Source organism: Typopeltis vanoorti, chromosome 21 (genome assembly GCF_054136105.1).
Source record: "Typopeltis vanoorti isolate ZY-2024b chromosome 21, IOZ_Tvanoo_1.0, whole genome shotgun sequence".
Lineage (NCBI taxonomy): Eukaryota > Metazoa > Arthropoda > Arachnida > Uropygi > Thelyphonidae > Typopeltis > Typopeltis vanoorti.
In genome coordinates, this window is record NC_143569.1 from 39,789,156 (window position 1) to 39,809,714 (window position 20,559).

General features: G+C 36.9%; 1 protein-coding gene across 1 annotated transcript in view; it reads left to right on the forward strand.

The window, feature by feature from the left end:
* The window catches only part of na (sodium leak channel non-selective protein na), a 1,005,813-nt gene that overhangs the window by 840,749 nt on the left and 144,505 nt on the right, over window positions 1-20,559 (forward strand). The window contains exon 36 of the mRNA XM_090411658.1: window positions 13,286-13,415. Within this exon, the coding sequence (XP_090267784.1) occupies window positions 13,286-13,415 (130 nt within the window). The remainder of the gene's footprint in view (window positions 1-13,285; window positions 13,416-20,559) is intronic.

A 20,559-nucleotide genomic window follows, 5' to 3' on the forward strand; every position in this document is an offset into this window, starting at 1 on the left:
TAGTGACCTTCTCTCACTCATAATGTAAAACAGTAATACAGCTCCTAGGAGCTGGGTTTCACATTATGGGGAAATATCAAGAATAGTGATCGGAGCCTGCTCCACTCTTACCATGAGTTGCCTCAGTGTTGCACTCCCTAAAGGGTCAGTTGTGACACTATCCAGGTATTTGCTTACGCTTGGACTCGCCGAACTTTATATATTTACTATATTCGGCATGAAAAACTCTTTGAGTTTCTTATTCGGCTATGAAACAATATAGGATGTAACATCCCTTAACTTAAATAAATTTTTCAAAATCCTTTGATAGACTGCTACATGACAAAGTAGTAGCTAAATTGCAACAGATGGGATTAGATATCAGATTAGATCAGTGAGTTAGATAACTAATTGGCTATCAGACCAGTATCAGCAGGTTGTATATGGAGAAGTGGTATCCCAAAAAGTGGAATGCCACAAGGATCTGATTTGGGATCATTATTATTGGGACCATATTTGCATCATCATCAGCTGTTTGCCGATGATGATGCAAAGTTCAGAAGAGCTATAAGAAGTAGAACAGACATTGTGGCCTTGGAGGAGGAGGATCTGAACAGTATGTGAGTGGATAAATGAGTGGAGCTACCAATTTAATGTTGCAGAGTGCAAGGTTGGGATGCAGACTATACAATTGATGGAGAAATTTCAGGGAAGGTGGAGGAAATTAGAGATCCAGTAGTCATTATTATTATTACGGGTATCTCCATGGAATCAGTAGACTCTTCATGGGAGACCCAACCTATCAAAACAATATCTATCATATCTCTTCTTGAATTCATTTACAGATGAAGAACTCACAACTGAGTCAGGCAATGCATTCCACTCATTCACCACCCTCCAGGTGAAAAACCTTGTTCTCACACCCTTGTTAACCAAACTTTTCCTTAATTTCCAGGGATGACTTCTTATTCTTCTATCACTATCATACAGCTAAAATATTTCCCCTGCATCAATCTTATAAAAATTTTTAGTAATTTGTTGGAAGTTTTTTTTCCACTTGGTTAGACTATAATAAATTTAGTTTAATCCTTTATCCAAGTGTAAGCAAACAAAGTTTGCTCCTGAAGTATCTTCAGGACAGAGGCAACTTGTGGTAAAGGTGGACCAAGCTCTCATCACTCCTTGTCTTAGTATCTCCCATAATACAAAGCACATCTCCTTGCGGACATGTATAATGCTATGCATTAAGGGAAGGGCCACTACCCAGACCAGTTTCGACCTTTATTGAATGTTCAAGTACAGGTCAAACTCCAAAAACTCAGTGTTGTTCCCCCTCAGTAACAGGTTCACCCTGCCACTGAGAACTCTCAGCATTGGCTCTACCCTGTAGCAGGCTCACCCTGCCACCAAGCAGAGCCGCTCATTTGCTCATCGGCTACAACACTGCCATTCATTACCCCCCATCCACCCAGGATTTGGTTGACAGCAACAGCCAAGCCTCAGTTAAAACTTCATGGGCTAAAGCATTGCCATTCATCACCCAAGCTTCCAACCAGTTTCGACCTTTATTGAATGTTCAAGTACAGGTCAAACTCCTAAAACTCATCTTTGTTCCCCTCAGTAACAGGCTCACCTGCCACTGAGAAGTACTCTCAGCATTCGCTCTACCCCGTGGCAGGCATACCCCAACCACCGAGCAGAGCTTCTCATTTGCTCATATGTCATCTGAAGGGTAATAGCAACAACCGTGCCTCAGTCAACTTCATGGGCTACAGCATTGCCATTCATTACCCCCCACCACCACCACCACCCAGGACCTGGGTGACAGCAACAGTTGAGCCTCAATTAAAACTTCATGGGCTACAGTATTGCCATTCATTACCCAAGCTTCCAACCGGTTTTGACCTTTATTGAGGTCTCGTCAGTGGGAGCCAGACCCAGAAGTGGTGATACTAAGATGGAAGCAATGGAGAAGTCATATTTACCTATATGAGTTGCCAAAGTGTGTCTCACCTTATTATTAAATTACTCTGGATTTAGAGAAAGACGTTGGAAGTTTTTTCCAACTTGGTGAGACTATAATAAATTTAGTTTAATCCTTTATCCAAGTGTAAGCAAACAAAGTTTGTGCCTGAAGTATCTTCAGGACTGAGGCAACTCGTGGTAAAGGAGGACCAAGCTCTCGTCACTACTTGTCTTAGTATCTCCCATAATACAAAGCACATTTCCTTGGACATGTATAATGCTATGCATTAAGGGAAGGGCCACTACCCAGACTGGTTTCGACCTTTATTGAGATCTTGTCAGCGGAAGCTAGACCCAGAAATGGTGATACTAACGTGGAAGCAATGGAGAAGTCATATTTACCTATACGAGTTGCCAAAAGGTGTCTCACCTTATTATTAAATTACTCTGGATTTAGAGAAAGATGTTGGAAGTTTTTTCCCACTTGGTCCACCTTTACCACGAGTTGCCTCAGTCCTGAAGATACCTCAGGTGCAAACTTTGTTTCTTACACTTGGATAAAGGATTAAACTAAATTTATTATAGTCTAACCAAGTACAGAGATATCCTCACTTGGGTGATAGACTTTTTGAAAAGTGATCACTCCGTAACTCCACTATTACATCTGAATTGGTCCCCTCAATACCATCAGCACCCACTAAGGTTATCCTTCCAAAGTCATTCTTCCCTTTACTTGCTACATAGTGGAAGAACTCTTTGGGATTACTCTTGATCTCTTTGGCCAAAGTCTTCTCATAATCTGATTTAGCTTTTCTTATTATGCTGGTAACCTTTCTAGCTTGAGCATTGTACTGATCGCCTTTCTCCTTGTAAATTCTCCATAAAATTTTATTTTTTTGCAGATCGAGCCTGATACTACTACTCATCCATCTAATTCATGGTCAGGAAGACAAACCTTGTTTGTCTTCCTGACCATGGGAATACGTTCTGATATTGCCCTCCTCAGATACCTGCTGATTTTATCCCATGCACTGCTAATATCTTTCCCCTGCGATATGTTCTGCCATGGGACGGCTGTAAACTCACTCTGAAGGTTGTTATAATTTCCGTATATACCCCTTCTTAAGAGAGAAATCCACAAAGTTTGCAACCTCCCAAGTCAATACCACATGATCGCTCACACCAATTGGAAGCAATGAGGACACCTTACTTATGCATATGTCCTCCAAACCAATGACCAGATCCAGCACTCACACACCATGTGTCCCTTCAGCTATGTGCAGTTTCAAGTAATTATCTCTTAAGGTGTATGAATTCCATTTCCTTTTTGCCACATGATTTTTCCTCCTTCCAGTTGATATCACCATAATTAAAATCCCCCTATAATAATTATTAACCCTGCACTCATTGCACTAATTTGCTGATGCATGAATTCAATATCATCCCCTGTACCCCCGGGCCTATAGCAGCGACCAACTGTATATTTGGTTGCATTGGTCATTATTTCACACCAGACCGCCTTAAATGAACTACCATTCACATGTCTATCTTCTTGATATACTACTTTCTTTGGCTGCAACTCATTAGCTATCATCAACATAACTCCTCCCCCCGTTCTATCTTCTCTATCTTCCCTGAAAATACTGTACCCATAACATTCAATTCCAGTAACCACATCATCTACTGACAGACAAGTTTCATTGCCTTCAACTTTTGATGAGATTGCACTGACTAATGCCAAAAATTCTTCCCTCTTATTTCCAATGCTTCTTGCATTAGTATACAAAAATTTTTCACTTTAGTTCTTGTACCACCTTTAGAACTGATATACATGTCACTAATTTCAGTAGTCCCATGCTGATTTTTATTCACTCTATTCTGCAATTTATTCTGCGATTAAGGATCAACAAATATACAATCACTGGATAAGTTTCTCCCTCTTACACTCAACCTTTTCAATTTTAGTTTCCCTGCCCAATTTCTTCAACTTGTTCAGAAAACAGTAACTTCTATGATCGCTTATGACCTCCCATGTTCAGATGCAACCCATCTCTTGCATACATCTGTCTTTTGCCTTCAAACACACTCCAGACATTAACATATTCTAGACCTCTTTTTTGCACATTCTTGCAATCATATCATTCATTATCATCACTCATCTGTTTAACTCATAATTGTCAAAACGAGGCAACACACACACACTATTCTCCCTTTGACACTTTTCTTCTTCACGATATCTAACAATGTTCTTAAATCTTTTGCTACCTGATTAATACTACACTCAGGTCATTTATACCCACCATAACTATCATCTTTTTTTTCTGCATCATGCCGTCTCTTTATTGCTAAAGCCACTGTCTCTATTGTTCCACCAGCCAAGCACTCCTCGGGCATATTGCTCTCCATACCCTTAATCATAGAATCGCCATATATTGTACCACTCATAACTTCACTCAAGTCCAAACAAGCATCACTCACGGCCTCGTTTTCTATGCTATTCATCATGACACTCCCAGTTTCATTACTTTCCCTCAATGCTCTTTTACTTATACCCTCACTTTCAGGACATCTCATTTCTTCTAGACCTCTTGTGCTTTCATTCTGTTGAATCCTAGTCACTCCCATACTATTTATTACTTCATCATTCACCACAGACTCTCCCTTACTTAATCCTGTTCTAGTTACTTCAGCTAAAGTAATCTCCATAGTCCTAATTTCTCTATTCAACACATTTAACTCCATTTTAATATTTTCCAGAACCTCCTTACTGAGCACTTTTAATTCCTCTTGCAGGAGATGAAGGTTACTTTCATTCTCATGAACTCCTGCCAAAGTTCTTCCACTATATTCCCAATGTCTGCTTCCATTCCTAATCGCTTCAGTCTATCCCGACACTTCTCACATACGTCGACGTTTTCATTCTTCTCATTTAGCCAAACAGTCCACAGATCCTTCGCATTCTTTGGTGCATACATATAGCAATTTCTGCAACGCATCCACTTCAAAAAATCCAAGACAGAGCCAGACTTTCATATAGAAGTCCTCTGAGCTGTTAACGTATGTCTCTTGTTAGATGCCATCTTTAGACGCTGAAGTAGTGCAACAAACAGCAGCGAAGACACAGTATATACAACAAAGTTTCAACAATAATACCACTGGAATACACTTATATCCATCCGAAGCACAACTTTAGTGCAATTTGAGACAAAAAGCCACACTATACTTTAATTTAAAAACACTTTTTCTAGCATAGCTTAACACAACCGCCCCGTTCACTAGTGACACTAGCCCACTCCTAGTCATGGTGGACAGAGACTGGACGTTTAGGGGTGACATAGTTAATATTGTGAGAACATTCCAACAGATTATGGCAATAATGAGGTGGACATTGACATGATGAAAAAAAGAGATTATCCCTGGTTTTCAGGGAAATGAGGATGTGTTGGAGAAGGTTTACTAAGTTAGTGTCAGGTCTGTGGATTGTCAGACACAAGAAAAGATTGAGGGAATGCAATTTACAAAGCCTTGTGAATAGAAAAAAGGGGATATGTTTGAGACATAAGTTGGCGAGGGTTCTTATCAGATTAATGTCGAGAAGATGTTTCATGGAGTAGAGGGAAGCAAGAGTAGAACTACAAGTTATCCATGGATGCTGTATAATGAGGATGTGAGCAGAAGAGTGAGAAGCATCATGAAGAGTGAGAAGCATCATGAAGAGTGATTGGTGAGTGGAATGCATTGCCTGAAAGTGTAGTGATTGCAGAAACTGTAAATGAATTCGAGACATGGTGCAATGATCTTTTGGTATTAGAAAGTATAGACCTCCTGCAATTAGTTCTTTGACTCTGGAGGTCAGATGTTAATAATAATAATAATAATAATAAATAGAGTCTCGTGTTCATAGCTTAAAGCTATGAGGGGGTCATAGCTTTAAGTCTTGCAGCTCATCAACTTGCAAATCAAATGAAAAGAAAAATGTCGAATCCAGGTGCAACGGCTTATGCAATTATAGCTAAAAGCTTAGTGACTGTATCATACAGATTAAAAATGTGCCTACCGAAGAAGAGCTCCATGATGAGGCAATTAAATAGATCCAAAGCTAAAACAATCGGAAACGTTCTGTCAAATCCAGAAAATAAAAATTTTGAAATATCAGAGAAGTACTCTAAATGGATTATTCATGATTCCAGGGCAGAAGATCCAGAACGTATAATACTAATTGGTCACAAGACTCTTGTAGATCAACTTGTAGTTCACGATTTTTGGCTAGCAGATGGTACATTTAAAGTGGTTCCAGAAATATATTATCAGTTATACAGTATCCATGTGTAATATGATTCAGCCGTCGCTTTTCCTTGTCTACTGGCTCTTCTACCAGGGAAAAAGGAAGAAATATATGTGAAGATGCTGAACATGTTACTGAAGAAAATTCCTCAAGCTCGACCACGAAAAATTTTGACCGATTTTGAGCAGCAACGAATGCTTTCCATACCTTGTTTGAAAACATCGAAATTGGTGGCTGCTTTTTCCACTTATCACAATCTATTATACGCAACGTAAATGAATGCGGACTAAAATCTCTATATGAATCCAATCAGTCATTTGCAGTACACATTAAAATGTTACAATCACTTGCACTTTTACCAGAAGAAGAATAAGAAGTGTTAGAAACATTTTTAGAAGTTGCTGATCTGTTCTCTAATTTAGATGAATATAATGAACAAATCGAGCAAGTTCTCCTTTACTTCGAACGTACATATATTCGAGGTCGACGGCTCAGGAATGGCACTTATAAATGTCTATTCAATATTTCTACTTGGAACCATAGACACTCTGCAGCCAACTGTATAGCTAGAACTACAAATTGCATCGAAGAATGGTACTATGGACTTCAGTCGCTCTTTCAGTGTTTCCATCCAGCTGTTTGGAAATTTTTGGATAACATTGTTAAAGAATTATCTTTATAACATACAAACTATTTGCAGCATTTAACTGGTCAACGAAACCCAGGACGTCGTAGGTACATTTCGTTAAAACAATATATTTCAAATATTGTACAGAATTACGACTCTAATAGACGATTGAATTTTTTACATTGTATAGCTTATATGACTTAGTGTTTGTTTTTTATTATTTTTTAAAATAAAAGCAATATTAAGAAAGTTTGTGTTTAATTTGACAACAAAATACCAATAATATTTTAATCAAATTAAAGTCAAAAGGTAGGTCTTATAAAGTATTACAAAATTAACGGAACTCTTATCTGAAAATAAATATAAAATTCAGCATAAAAATTTAAAAACTCTAAAGTAAAAAACTTCGGTGTGAATATTCAAATTTGTGTAATTTTTTCTTAGTGTATTTTTATCTATATGTAATTTTATCCCATGTAATTTTAACATGTAACCGGTGATTCTATGATTAAGGGTATGGAGAGCGATATGCTTGAGGAGTGCTTGGCTGGTGGAACAATAGAGAGTGGCTTTAGCAATAAAGAGAGGGCATGATGCAGAAAATATGATAGTTATGGTGGGTACAAATGACCTGAATGGTAATGTTAATCGGGTAGCAAAAGATTTAGGAACGTTGTTAGATATCATGAAGAGGAAAAGTGTCAAAGGGAGGATATTGTGTGTGCTGCCTCGTTTTGACAATTATGAGTTAATTAGACCAGCGATGATAATGAATGATATATTTCAAGAATGTGCAAAAAAAGAGGTCTGGAATTTGTTGATGTCTGGAGTGTGTTTAAAGGCAAAAGACAACTGTATGCAAGAGATGGGTTGCATCTGAACATGGAAGGTCATAAGCGATTGAAAAAGTTAATGTTTTCTGAACAAGTTGAAGAAATTGGGCAAGGAAACTGAAAAGGTTGAGTGTAAGAGGGGGAAACTTATGCAGTGATTGTATATTTGTCGATCCTTATTCGTGGAATAAATTGCAGAATAGAGTGGATAAAAATAGGCATGGGACTACTGAAATTAGTGACACGTATATCATTTCTGAAGGTGGTACAAGAACTAAAGGGAATCTGCAATTTTTATATACTAATGCAAGAAGCATTAGAAATAAGAGAGAAGAATTTTTGGCATTAGTCAGTGCAATCTAACCAAAAGTTGTAGGCATTAGTGAAACTTGGCTGTCAGCAGACGATGTGGTTTCAAGGAGGATAGAGAAGATAGAACGGGGAGAGGAGTACTGTTGATGATGGCCGATGAGTTGCAGCCACAGAAAGTAGTATATCAAGAGGATAGACATGTGAATGGTAGTTCATTTGTAGTGATCTAGTGTAAAATAGTGACCAACGCAATGAAACATACAGTTAATTGCTGCTATAGGCAAGTGGGTATACAGGGGTAATATTGAATTGAATTCATGCATCAGCAAATAAGTGCAGGGTTAGTGATTATTATGGAGGATTTCAATTATGGTGATATCAATTGGAAAGAGGAAATATCACTTGGCAAAAGGGAAATGGAATTCATACATCTTCTAAGAGATAATTACTTGAAACAGCACATAACTGAAGGGACATGTGGTGTGAAAGTGTTGGACCTGGTCATTGATTCAGAGGACATATACATAAGTAAGGTGTCCTTGTTACCTCCAGTTGATGAGAGCAATGATGTGATATTGACTTGGAGGTTGCAAAATTTGTGAATTTCTCTCTTAAGAAAGGGTATATACGGAACTACAGGTTAGGTAATTATAACAAGCTTCGGAATGAGCTTGCAGCAGTCCCATGGCAGAACATATTGCATGGGAAAGATGTTAGCAGTGCATGGGATAAAATCAGTGGGTATCTGAGGAAGGCAATATCAGATTGTGTCCCCATGGTCAAGAAGACAAACAAAGTAGGCATTAGATGAATGAGTAGTAGTATCAAGCTTGATCTGCAAAAAAAGAAAATGTTATGGAGAATTTACAAAGAGAAAGGTGATCAGTACACCCATGAGCAGTACAAGGCTCAAGCTAGGAAGGTTACCAGCATAGTAAGAAAAGCTAAATCAGATTATGAGAAGACATTATGCCAAGGAGATCAAGGATAATCCCAAAGAGTTCTTCCTATGTGGCAAGTGAAAGGAAGAATGACTTTGCAAGGATATCTTTAGTGGGTGCTGATGGTACTGAGGTCACCAATTCCGATGTAATAGTAGAGTTACTGAGTGATCACTTTTCAAAAGTCTGTCACTCAAGTGAGGATATCTCTGTACCTGTAGCAATAGCTAATGTGATTATTGAGGTTAATAAATTAGAGGTACTCAGTATATTGCAAAATTTAAATGCAAAACTTCTGTAGGTTTAGATGGAATATCAACTGAGATGTTGTGTGAATGTGCAAAGGAATTGTCAACTCCTCTTGGTTATTTAACTTAAGTTTGAACTCTGGTATGGTCCCTAGGGAGTGGAAGGAAGGCAAAGTAGTTCCTTTGCATTAAGGTGGCAAATTACAGACCAATCGCCATCTTGGGAGTGGTGGTAAAAGTATTGGAAAAGTTGGTTAAAAACAAAATTCAAGAATGGGTGGATCAGGATATGATACTCTATAGGGGCCAACATGGTTTTTTTAAAGGTTGATCCTGCCTTACTAATTTATTAACTTTTTATAATAGAATGACATCTGAGTTGGACAAAGGAAAAGGCTACACAGTGGTACTTCTGTATTTTGCTAAGGCTTTTGATAGGATTGTGCAAATTGGAGCAGATGGGGATGGATACTAAACTAGTGATATGGATAAGAGAATGGCTCAGGGAGAGATACCAGAAAGTGGTGTATGGAGGAGCATAGTCCAGGATGAGGGGTGACCAGTGGTGTGCTTTGGCCATTATTGTTTAATTTGTACATAAATGATATAGGAAATGGCTTAAAGGGAGATATTCAGTTGTTTGCTGATGATGCAAAAAAAAAATCAGGCTGATGTTGAGAGTTTGCAGGATCGTTTTGAATAAGCTGGCAAAATGTGCAAAAGGTAATGGATATCAGTTCAATGTGTAAAAATATAAAGTTATGCATTTTGGGATTAAAAGGTTACCAGCTGTGTACTACATTGATGGAATGGTACTCCAAGAGATTGATCAGGATAGGGACTTGGGGTGTTGGTGGATAGGGAGATGAAGTTCAGGGGATACATTGCTAAGGTGTCCAAGATTGCTCATAGAATTACTTGGTTATTGAGGAATACACTAACATCCAGAGATAAAGAGGTTATTATTATTATAAAGAGGTTATTATTCCCCTTTATATGGCATTGATACTTCCACATTTGGATTACTGTGCTCAAGTCTGGTCACTTGGATTTCTTGGAGATGAGGAGGTTGTGGAGAGGGTTCAGAGGAGAGTGACTAAGTTGGTTAGTGATGTAAAAAATGCTCCCTACATTGATAGATTGAGAGCTTGTGGATTGCAGAGGTTTTTTGATAGTCAAAGAAGAGGGGATATGATAGAAACATTTAAATTACTGAAGGGTTTTTATAAGATTGCTGCACGGGAAATGTTTCAGCTGTGTGATATTGATGAAAGAAAGAGGTCATCCTTGGAAAATTAAGGAAAAGTGTGGTTAACAAAGGGTGTAAGAACTAGGTTTTTTGCCTGGAGGGTGGTGAATGAGTGGAATGCATTGCCTGACTCAGTTGTGAGTTCTTCATCTGTAAATGAATTGAAGAAGAGATATGATAGATATTGTAGATATTGTTTTTTGATAGCTTGGGTCTCCTGCGATGAGTCTACTGACTCCATGGAGATTCCCGTAGTAATAATAATAATAAATATGACTTCTGCATTACTTCAACCTTGGTATCACTTCTTGGTCTGGCTTCCACTAATGAGTGGAAGCCAGACCAAGACCACAGTCTCAATAAAGGTTGAAACCAGTCTGGGTGGTGGCCCTTCCCATAATGAATAGCATTATACATATATGTGTGAATATGTTCATTGCATTGTGGGATACTAAGGTAATTAATGTGAAGTCATTAGACTCTATATACAAGTAGCCTAGTCATGATGTTACTTCACATGCAGATTTTTATTTGCTTACACTTGGATAAAGGATTAAACCAAGAATATAATTTCTTGGCATCTTTAATTTATAATATAACCAAGTGAAAGAAAACTTTCAAAGACCTTATTACGTGCTTACAGGAGGAATGGTCCAAAATTCCCATTGATCATTATTGTACACTTGTGGAAAGTATGCTCAATAGGATTGCTGCAGTCATCACAGCGAAATGAGGTCCCACGTCTTGTTGAGTTAGGAGCCATGGATGTTTGTTCCCTACACTATAGTGTCCTTTGACTTTTTTCCAAAAATCGAAATATTGTTTTATCCTACTGCTACATGACTACATGTTTAGAAGGATTTTATTTGTAATGTACATGTTTCTCTATTCTTTTGTATTGAAATTTGTATTAGTATTCTTTGACTCACACTGATGCTGATTTATGAGACCACAGTCCTAGAAATTGTAATCCTTCTTACAGTTAATAAATAACATAAAATGGATTTAACTTATGTATGTATTTTTCTTAGCATAAAATTTTATTGAATATACCAGTTTCTGTCCTTGTTAAATTTGGAAGGTATACTGAAGATGCTCTTGATACTACATCAGAAATTTTATAAAAACACATATATAAGTTAAATCTGTTTTATTTTGTTTATTAATTTTCATGTAAGACATGATAATTAATAAACATTAATTAACATCAAGTTAGTCTTACAGTTATATAAGTACTGTATATACGAGGGACGTCCATAAAGTATGTTCCATTTTTAAATATTTTCACTGCAGTGCTGCAATTTCATTTTTGCACATACATGCTAAGTTTGTTGATTCGTTAGCAAGGCATTGGTGGCATTTTCAGACATTCTCGCAGTGCATACACTTCTTGGTGTGTTTATAATGTCTAAGAAAATCAAATCGCCCGCCGCATGTGAAATTAGGTCAGTTATCCGTTGCTGGAATGCGAGGAATGTTAAAGCAGCTGAAATTCATCAGCAAATTATTGAGGTTTATGGAGAACACTCAATGAGTGATTCAGTGGTATGAAGACGGGTAAAACTTTTGGAAGGAAGGACAGGTGTGCATGATGATTAACTGAGTGGGCAACCATCTTTAGTGACTGATGATTTGGTGCATTCAGTTGAAGAGAAGAGTCGACAGAATAGGGGATTCACTATGATGTCATTCTCGCTGCAATTTCCAGAAGTTCCACATTTATGTCTTCATGAAATTGTGACAGAGAAACTGAATTATCAGAAATTGTGTGCACGCTGGGTGCCGAAGTTGCTTACAGAACAACACAAAGTGAATCAGCTGGGCAGTACATTGGAATTCTTGATACGCTACCATGAGGATTGCAATGCTTTCCTGAGCAGACTTGTCACTGGGGACAAGACTTGGGTGTTACATGCAACCCCCTGAATCCAAACAACAGTCTATGGAGTGGAGGCACACCTCATCACCAGTCAAGACGAAATTGAAGACAACGGTTTCCACTTGGAAAATCATGTGCACTGCGTTTTGGGACAGTCAAGGAATTTTGCTGGTAGACTTCTTGGGTCAAGGCTCCACAATCAACGCAAGTAATTACTGCCAAACTCTTAAGTAACTGTGTCGTGTGATCCAGAAACGACGTGGCATGCTTACCAGGGGCGTTGTTTTAATTCATGATAATGCTTGCCCACACATGTCTGGCGTAATACAACAACTTCTTGCCACCTTCAGCTTGGAACAATTCCGTCATCCCCCGTCATATAGTTCTGACCTCGTGCAAAGTGACTTTCACTTGTTCAAACATCTGAAATCTTTACTTGGTGGCCCACGGTTTCAAGATGACGATGAGGTTAAAGAAGCAGTCAATACGTGGTTTGTGTCACAGGCGGCAACCTTCTATGATGAAGGTATACAACTCTTGGTGCCCCATTATGATAAGTGCCTGAACAATGGCAAAAATTATGTAGAAAAGTAGTGAAAAATGTCTACTTTAATTTTCAATAAATTTTTTTTTGTAAGTATATTTTGGTTTCTCTGACAGCCCATCGGAACTTACTTTCTGGACGTCCCTCGTAGTTTATGTCACTGACATGATTTTTTTTTTATTTTTTAAATGTAGAATGTCATGTGAGTAAAATGTGCGAATGATTTTAAGGTATAATATGACAGATATGATTGTTTTATTGCAACTGTCTACATTCAGTCTGTTGATGTCATTTAGTTCTGTCAATAGTTTATTTATTAAACTATTAACTTTAGAATATTTTTGTTATATTAATTTTCATTTGAGAAGAGGAAACTGAAAATAGTATATTAAAACTCTTTACTTTACTTTACTGTATTGTAGCTGAGTCCTCCACATTGTACACCAGGCAACAATTACTGGGAAACAGACTGTGGACATTTTACAGGAAGCTTGATATACTTTTGTTCTTTTTACGTTATCATTACTTATATTGTTCTTAATTTGCTTGTTGGTAAGTAATTTCTTTGTATCACTTTAAGATCATGCATTACATCATTACATTATTACTAATATCTGGTTTGAATGCTTGCTTTGCATTTTATAATGAAGAATAAGATAAAAATAAAAATTAAAAATTGATTCAATGAAGTTAATGGAATAAAATTAAAGCAAATAAAATTAAATTATAGAATAAGCTATTTAGTAGTACTGTTATAAAACAAGAATTGAGGAGTATGAAATGTTTGGACACACTATAAAGAATGTGACTTGAAGATCTGTTAATGGATCATTACCTAACACATCATATGATGGTGAGAGAGTGAATGAGAAAATTAAGCAGCGTTGAACTTGTGGTATTAGAATAACAATCTTCAGTTGGAAGAAAGGGATCATGTAGACTGTAAAATGCAATTGATCTTGACAAAATTTAAGGAGGAAAGCCAGTATATGAAATTAGAGAGCAGATTATGGCAGAATCAGTAGACAGTATGGAAAAAAGCCATAACATTAGAAGAAACTATAGGATTAGATAAAAAGAAGATCATTAAAACACTTGAATTACTTTGAGAACATTTGAAAACAACAGTGGCAGACTACATTGTCTTCAGTCATCTTTAAGGCTTTGGGGGAGGGGTGGGAGATGAAGATATCATCAGATTTCATAATTGCATTGTCTAGGACAGTGGTCTCCAAAGAGTGGTACGTGTACCCCCCCCCCCCGGGGTATGCGAGTCGATACATCAAAGAAAGTTTTATATTGATAGGAAAAAAATTAAGTAATTAATTAAAGATAAAGAATATTACTTTCTTTCATCAATTAAACATATATCTAATATAGACAAAGATGTTATAAAGATCCTGTAAACTTAAATTTGCGAGTAGCGCACATTGGGAGACTTTGCACACATAAACGTCCGTGGCAAAGCTGTCATGTTTTTTAAAGCTAGGGAGTAAATCTCTTACTTCTTATCATTGCCATTGTTTGTAGAGCATCCTAGTGTTGACAAGCCCAACTAGAGAAGGAAAATTGCTTAGTTATCCTGCTATCTACAGATGAACACCACAGTTGTATTGATTATTTGACTATTAGTAGTAAGTTTAACGATTTTTTAGTATATATTGTTTCTGTGCAATTCCAATGCCTTTTTGTGCTTACCTGTATGTTTACACTAGAAATAGTGAATTAATATTATCAAAATTGCTAAAATTTTTTAAAAGTGTTTGATATTATCAATAGTAAATGAATTACATTTAAATTTTACAAATTAACCCTCACAAAATGGATAAATGGTTAAAAAAATTTCCTCCAAAGAAACCGCGAATTGAAGATAATTATGATAGTACTTCTACATCAGACGAACAACAAGGAAAAGATAGGATTGATTCTTCTATTCAAACAAGTTCATTATCAGTCAAATTAAGTGATAAAAACATTAATCTGAAACTTAACAAAACCCTGCCCAAGAAAGTTCGAAATTATCAAGAAGACTACTCGAAATGGGGATTTATATCGACAATAGTCAACAATGAACCTCGTCCTACATGTGTATTGTGTCATGAGACGCTATGTAATGGAAGTATGAAACCATCATTATTAGTAAGACATTTAAAAACTAAACATCCTGAACATGAACACAAATCTTTACGATTCTTTGAACGATGTTTGAATTGAGAATGTAATTCTCAATTCAAACATCGTTCAAAGAATCGTTCAAACATCATTCAAACATCAATCCAACAACTTAAAAAAATTCACTAAAATTAACGATAAATATTTGGAGGGAACTCTTGAGGTTGCATTCTTAATTGCAAAAGACCAAAAGCCACACACCATTGTGGAAACACTTGTACTCCCAACCACCATAAAAATGGTAGAAATAATCCATGGAAAAGAATATGCAGATAAACTAAAATGTATTCCCTTATCAGCAAATACTATTGGTAGACATATAGAAATCATTGCAGATAATTTAAAGAAGCAACTATTAAAACAAATGACTCAATGTTGGAAATTTGCTGTACAGCTTGATGAAAGCACAGATGTTGCCAACATGTCTCAGTTATTGGTATTTACTAGACATTATTTTAATAATGAATTACACGAAGAACTACTTTTTTGTGAGACACTTCAGGAAAGATGTACAGGGGAAGATATCTTCTCAACAGTAAATATCTTCTTTGTTAAAAACAATATTTTGTGGAAAAACTGTTTAAGCATAACTAGCGATGGAGCAGCTGCTTTAATTGGTACAAAGAAAGGATCCAAAGGAAAAGTAACCGAAATAGCACGACATGTCAAATTCATTCATTGTATTATCCACAGGCAAGCTACTGTGGCAAAAAAAATGCAGCCTGACATACACAAAATACTGCAGGATGTTATCAGTATAGTTAATTTTATAAAAACAAGCCCTTTGAATAGTAAAATATTTACAGTACTATGTCAAGAGATGGGCAGTATCCATGAAAATCCTCTATACCACACGGAGGTTCGTTGGTTATCTCGAGAAAAAGTGCTTAAGAGAGTTGTAGAACTAAAAGATGAGTTAGGCATTTTCCTACTGGATAAAGATAAGAAATTTTCAGATCTTTTCAATGACGATAAGTGGTTATTAATACTATGCTACCTAGCTGATATTTTTGAAAAGTAAACATGCTTAATTTGTCTCTTCAAGGAAAGGTAACGTTTTAACAATGAATGAGAAAATAACTGCATTTCAAAAGAAAATGGTGCTGTGAGAGAGAAATTTGAAAAGGGATGTTTCTTTATCTGATTTCGTTACAGAAAATAATGTAAATGTAAAACAAACAAAAAGTCTAATATCTGCACATTTAAAAAGTTTAGAGACATATTTTTGTAACTTATTCACAGATCTTCCTGGTGAAGAATTTCCATGAATTTTATATCCATTTGCAGAAAATGTAAAAATGGACTACCTTCCAATTATTTTTCAAGAGCAATTAATTGACATTAGATACAACACAACTTTGAAAAACGAATTTCAACAGAAATCCCTTCACAAATGGTGGATGGGACTGAAGTCCGAGTATAGCAATTTAGTAAACACAGCAAATGATGCACTCCTACCATTTGGTTCTACTTATTTATGTGAGGTATCATTTTCTGCAATGACAGGTATTAAAACCAAATATCGAAATAAATTAAACTTGGAACCAGGCCTTCGTATCGCAGTATCAGAAGTCATCAAACCAGAATTTCAAGAAATTATGAAAAAAATGCAAGGCCATTGTTCACATTAAATATTGTAATAAGCTGTTAATAATAAAAATAATGTGTAAAAATATCTGGCGTTTTTAATTATTATATGATGATACAAGGCATATTTCCTCTTTATAATACTTATTACAATAGATTTTTGCTCAATGCACTATTTATTTTTTCTGTTACGCGATCAAAAAAGTTTGGAGACCACTGGTCTAGGACTCAGCCTCAGAAGTCTAAAACATTGGTAGAACTGAGGTTCAAAAAAAGACAATGGGGAGTATGCTGAATATTGATGAAGCTTGGTTAGCAGGTAGCCAGATATATCCTACAGTGTCCTTAGCAGTGCAGGATATATCTTCCAGCCAAAAAAAGTCAGATGATTGGAAGAAACTATCTAAGATTGAACTAAGAGATGGGCATTGAGATGTCACACCATCCTCAGAGGACAGTTCAAGTGTCTGTGATGCTAAGCACTGCTAAGTGGTAATTGAGTTTAATCACCCAGTGCAATACCACTATTTTGCTTCCTGGAACTTGAAGTGGCAAGAACTTTGAGATTCAGATCAAAGACTCTCATTCCTTCTATCAAGGAATATGAATAATGTTTTCAGAACTGTGTCAGACATGGAGATGTCCAACATTACTTCTTTTCCAGAGTGCAACTTTATAAACCAATTATTCATGTATTAAGGTTGGTAGGTGCTGGTTTAAACTCATAATTGGATTTAAGGGTTACATGGTTGACACTGGGGAGTTCTTTCGCTTGGTTGAACAGCGTGAAGGAGTGATGACAAGAGGCCATCCCTGGAAGTTACGAAAGGAAACCATGAGCAAGAGGGTGAGGAGTGGTTTCTTTGCATGGAGGGTGGTTGAACCATGGAATGCATTGCCTGATGGAGTGGTAAGAGCGAGAACGGTCGATGGGTTTAAGGAGTGGTATGATAGACCTCATGTTTCTTAGGGGGACCTCCCCTCGATGAGTCTTGATAGACTTTATGTTTCTTAGGAAGGACCTTCCACGATGAGTCTTTTGACTCCATGGAGGCCTGAATAATAATAATAATAATAAAAAGCACAAAAGAAAGAATTAAGCACAAGATTAGTAATTGTAATATTCCATTCCTGTCACAGAGACATCTTCTGTGGTAAAATATAAAAACTGTAATTACACAAAAGCATACACACACACACACACACAATAAGTGGAAAATTATTATAATATCAACCCACTTCTGTATCTTAGTTGTCACCAACCTCGATAACACTCTAACTCCAGATATACAGTTTGGCCAATATTTTGAAGCCCAGTTTATCACACCTTTGTTCCACTTCAGTGGATCAAAGTAGAACAATTCTGTCTTCCTTCTACTCCTTTGAGACTTGTGCTGTTGCAAAACCCTTCAACAAGACTGACACTAACTTCGTGGAATATTCCCTCAAGATGTGTGGTGATGTGTCATCAAGTCCAATTGCCTTATTAACATAAACTCAACTTCTCATATATTGCTTGTTCACTTACCAGTAAGCTATCCTCTTCCATTTGCTCTAAGATATCACTTAAAGATAAACCACCAGATACTCCCACAGAAAAAATGGATACTTCAGTACCCAGTGAAAGTAAACTAATCTTACCAACTGAACCTAACACATCAGACGTATTGAATACTCTACAAGAGGAAGAGATGGACACTGGCTGTCCATACTTCCCCAAAACAATTGAAAAATATAAATATGACAAAGGTAAGCCCTCGACCTCCAGAAAATCAGGCAAGTCTGTAAAACCAAAACAATAGGAAAATTTTTACAATTGAATCGTGGATTTTGCCAGAATATCGATGCTATCAAGATTTTGTTGCAGAAACACAAACCTTTCTGTTTCTGTCTACATGAAATGTACTTAAGACCCAATGAGGACCTTACCTTTAGGAATTTCACTGGAGGTGGTCCTGCTCATGGAGGAGTAGCTATTCTAGTGGGCAGTCATATTCCTTTCCATCAGGTCCGACTTAATATTTCTCTGGAGGCAGTAGCGATTTACTTCTCCATGGGATTTCTTATTACAGTATGTTCAATTTATTTACCAACAAGTGCTGAGTTAAATGAAATTGATCTTGATAACCTTATCTCGCAACTGCCTGAACCCATACTTTTGATGGGTGACTTTAATGGTCACAATACTCTATGGGGTAGTGCCAACACTAATAGACGAGGTTGAATCATTGAAAGAATTCTTGATAATAATAACCTCTCCCTTTTAAATAATAAACTCAATACTTTCTTCCATATGCCTACCCATTCATATTCTGCAATTGATCTTACAATCTGCTTCCCTTCCATGCTTCCACTGCTCACGTGGGACGTTGAAGAGAACATATATGGAAGTGGTCGCTTTCCTGTTCTCTGCACAATGTCTTCACTGAATCATGTTCACCCACTCGGATACTTATATGGAAAATGGACCAGGCTGACTGGAACACCTCTCATCTTGCAGAATTTAATGCTGATGCCATCAGTCAAACGCCTATCAATGAAGAAGTAAAATATATAACAGAGTGTTGTCCAGGCAGCAACAGCCTCCATCCCAAAAACATCATCTCGGTTTCCACTCTATCCAAAGCCTTGGTGGAACCCAGAATGTCAGACAACCAAAAAAGATCACAGATATATTCAAGGGATATATTTCATAGATATCCCACCACATTAAACCTTATAGCTTTCAAGCGTGCGCGAGCCAAAGCACGCTATGTGAGGCGTTCAAGTCAAAAACAATCATGGATCCTATTTACTACATCAATTAATCAAATGACCAGTCCAAAAATTGTATGGGATAAAATCCAGAAAATGAAAGGCAGATATAGAACACATTGTTTGTCTACCTTAGACCATAATGGAAGTGTTATTGGTGATCCCAAAGCCATTGAACACACTCTGGGAGAAAATTTTGCCAGAATCTCAGCAACAGCTTCATATCCTCCTGAATTTTTAATTCTGAAAGAACAGCAAGAGAAACAAAGGCTAAATTTTTCTACCAATGTTCTTGAGCCATACAATCAGCCATTTTTTTAAGGCGGAATTAAAAAGAGCTCTCCTACTATCTCACCCTAGTGCAGTAGGACCTGATGACATCCATTATGAAATGATAAAACATATACTCTCATCTTCTATGGATCTCCTTCTCTCATTATACAATAGAATACTTGTAGAGGAAGAGTGTCCAAATTCTTGGCATAAGTCAGTTGTCATTGCTATCGTAAAACCAGGAAAAGATCCAACACAAGTAAATAATTATCGACCCATTGCTCTGACCAGCTGTCTTTGTAAGATACTAGAGAAAATTATTACTGCCAGACTTCTCTGGTATTTAGAAAGCAACAGTCTTCTCTCAAATACACAATGTGGGTTCCGTAGACATCGTTCAACTTTAAACCATTTGGTCCATTTAGAAACTTGTATAAAAGATGCATTTCTGAAGCAAGAACACCTTCTTTAAGTTTTTTTTTTGACATGGAAAAAGCTTATGACACAGCCTGGAGATATGGCATATTAAAAGATCTCTATAACCTGGGTCTTAAAGGACACCTTCCTGTATTTATTAAAAACTTTCTTTCCATGCGAATTTTCCAAGTCAGAGTAGGAAATACGCTACTTCGATCATATCATCAAGAACAGGGTGTTCCCCAAGGCTCTGTCTTAAGTGTGACACTTTTAGCTGTTAAAATCAACTCAATCACTGAACAGCTTCCTCTCACTGTAGACAATGCTCTATATGTTGATGACATCACAATTTACTGCCACTCCCATAACATGAGGGTAATTGAAAGACAACTTCAGCAAGCAATTGACCAAGTTTCTCTGTGGGCTCTTAGTAATGGGTTTAGGTTTTCGACAGAAAAAAAATGTGTCTGTGTACACTTCTGTCGAAAACGCA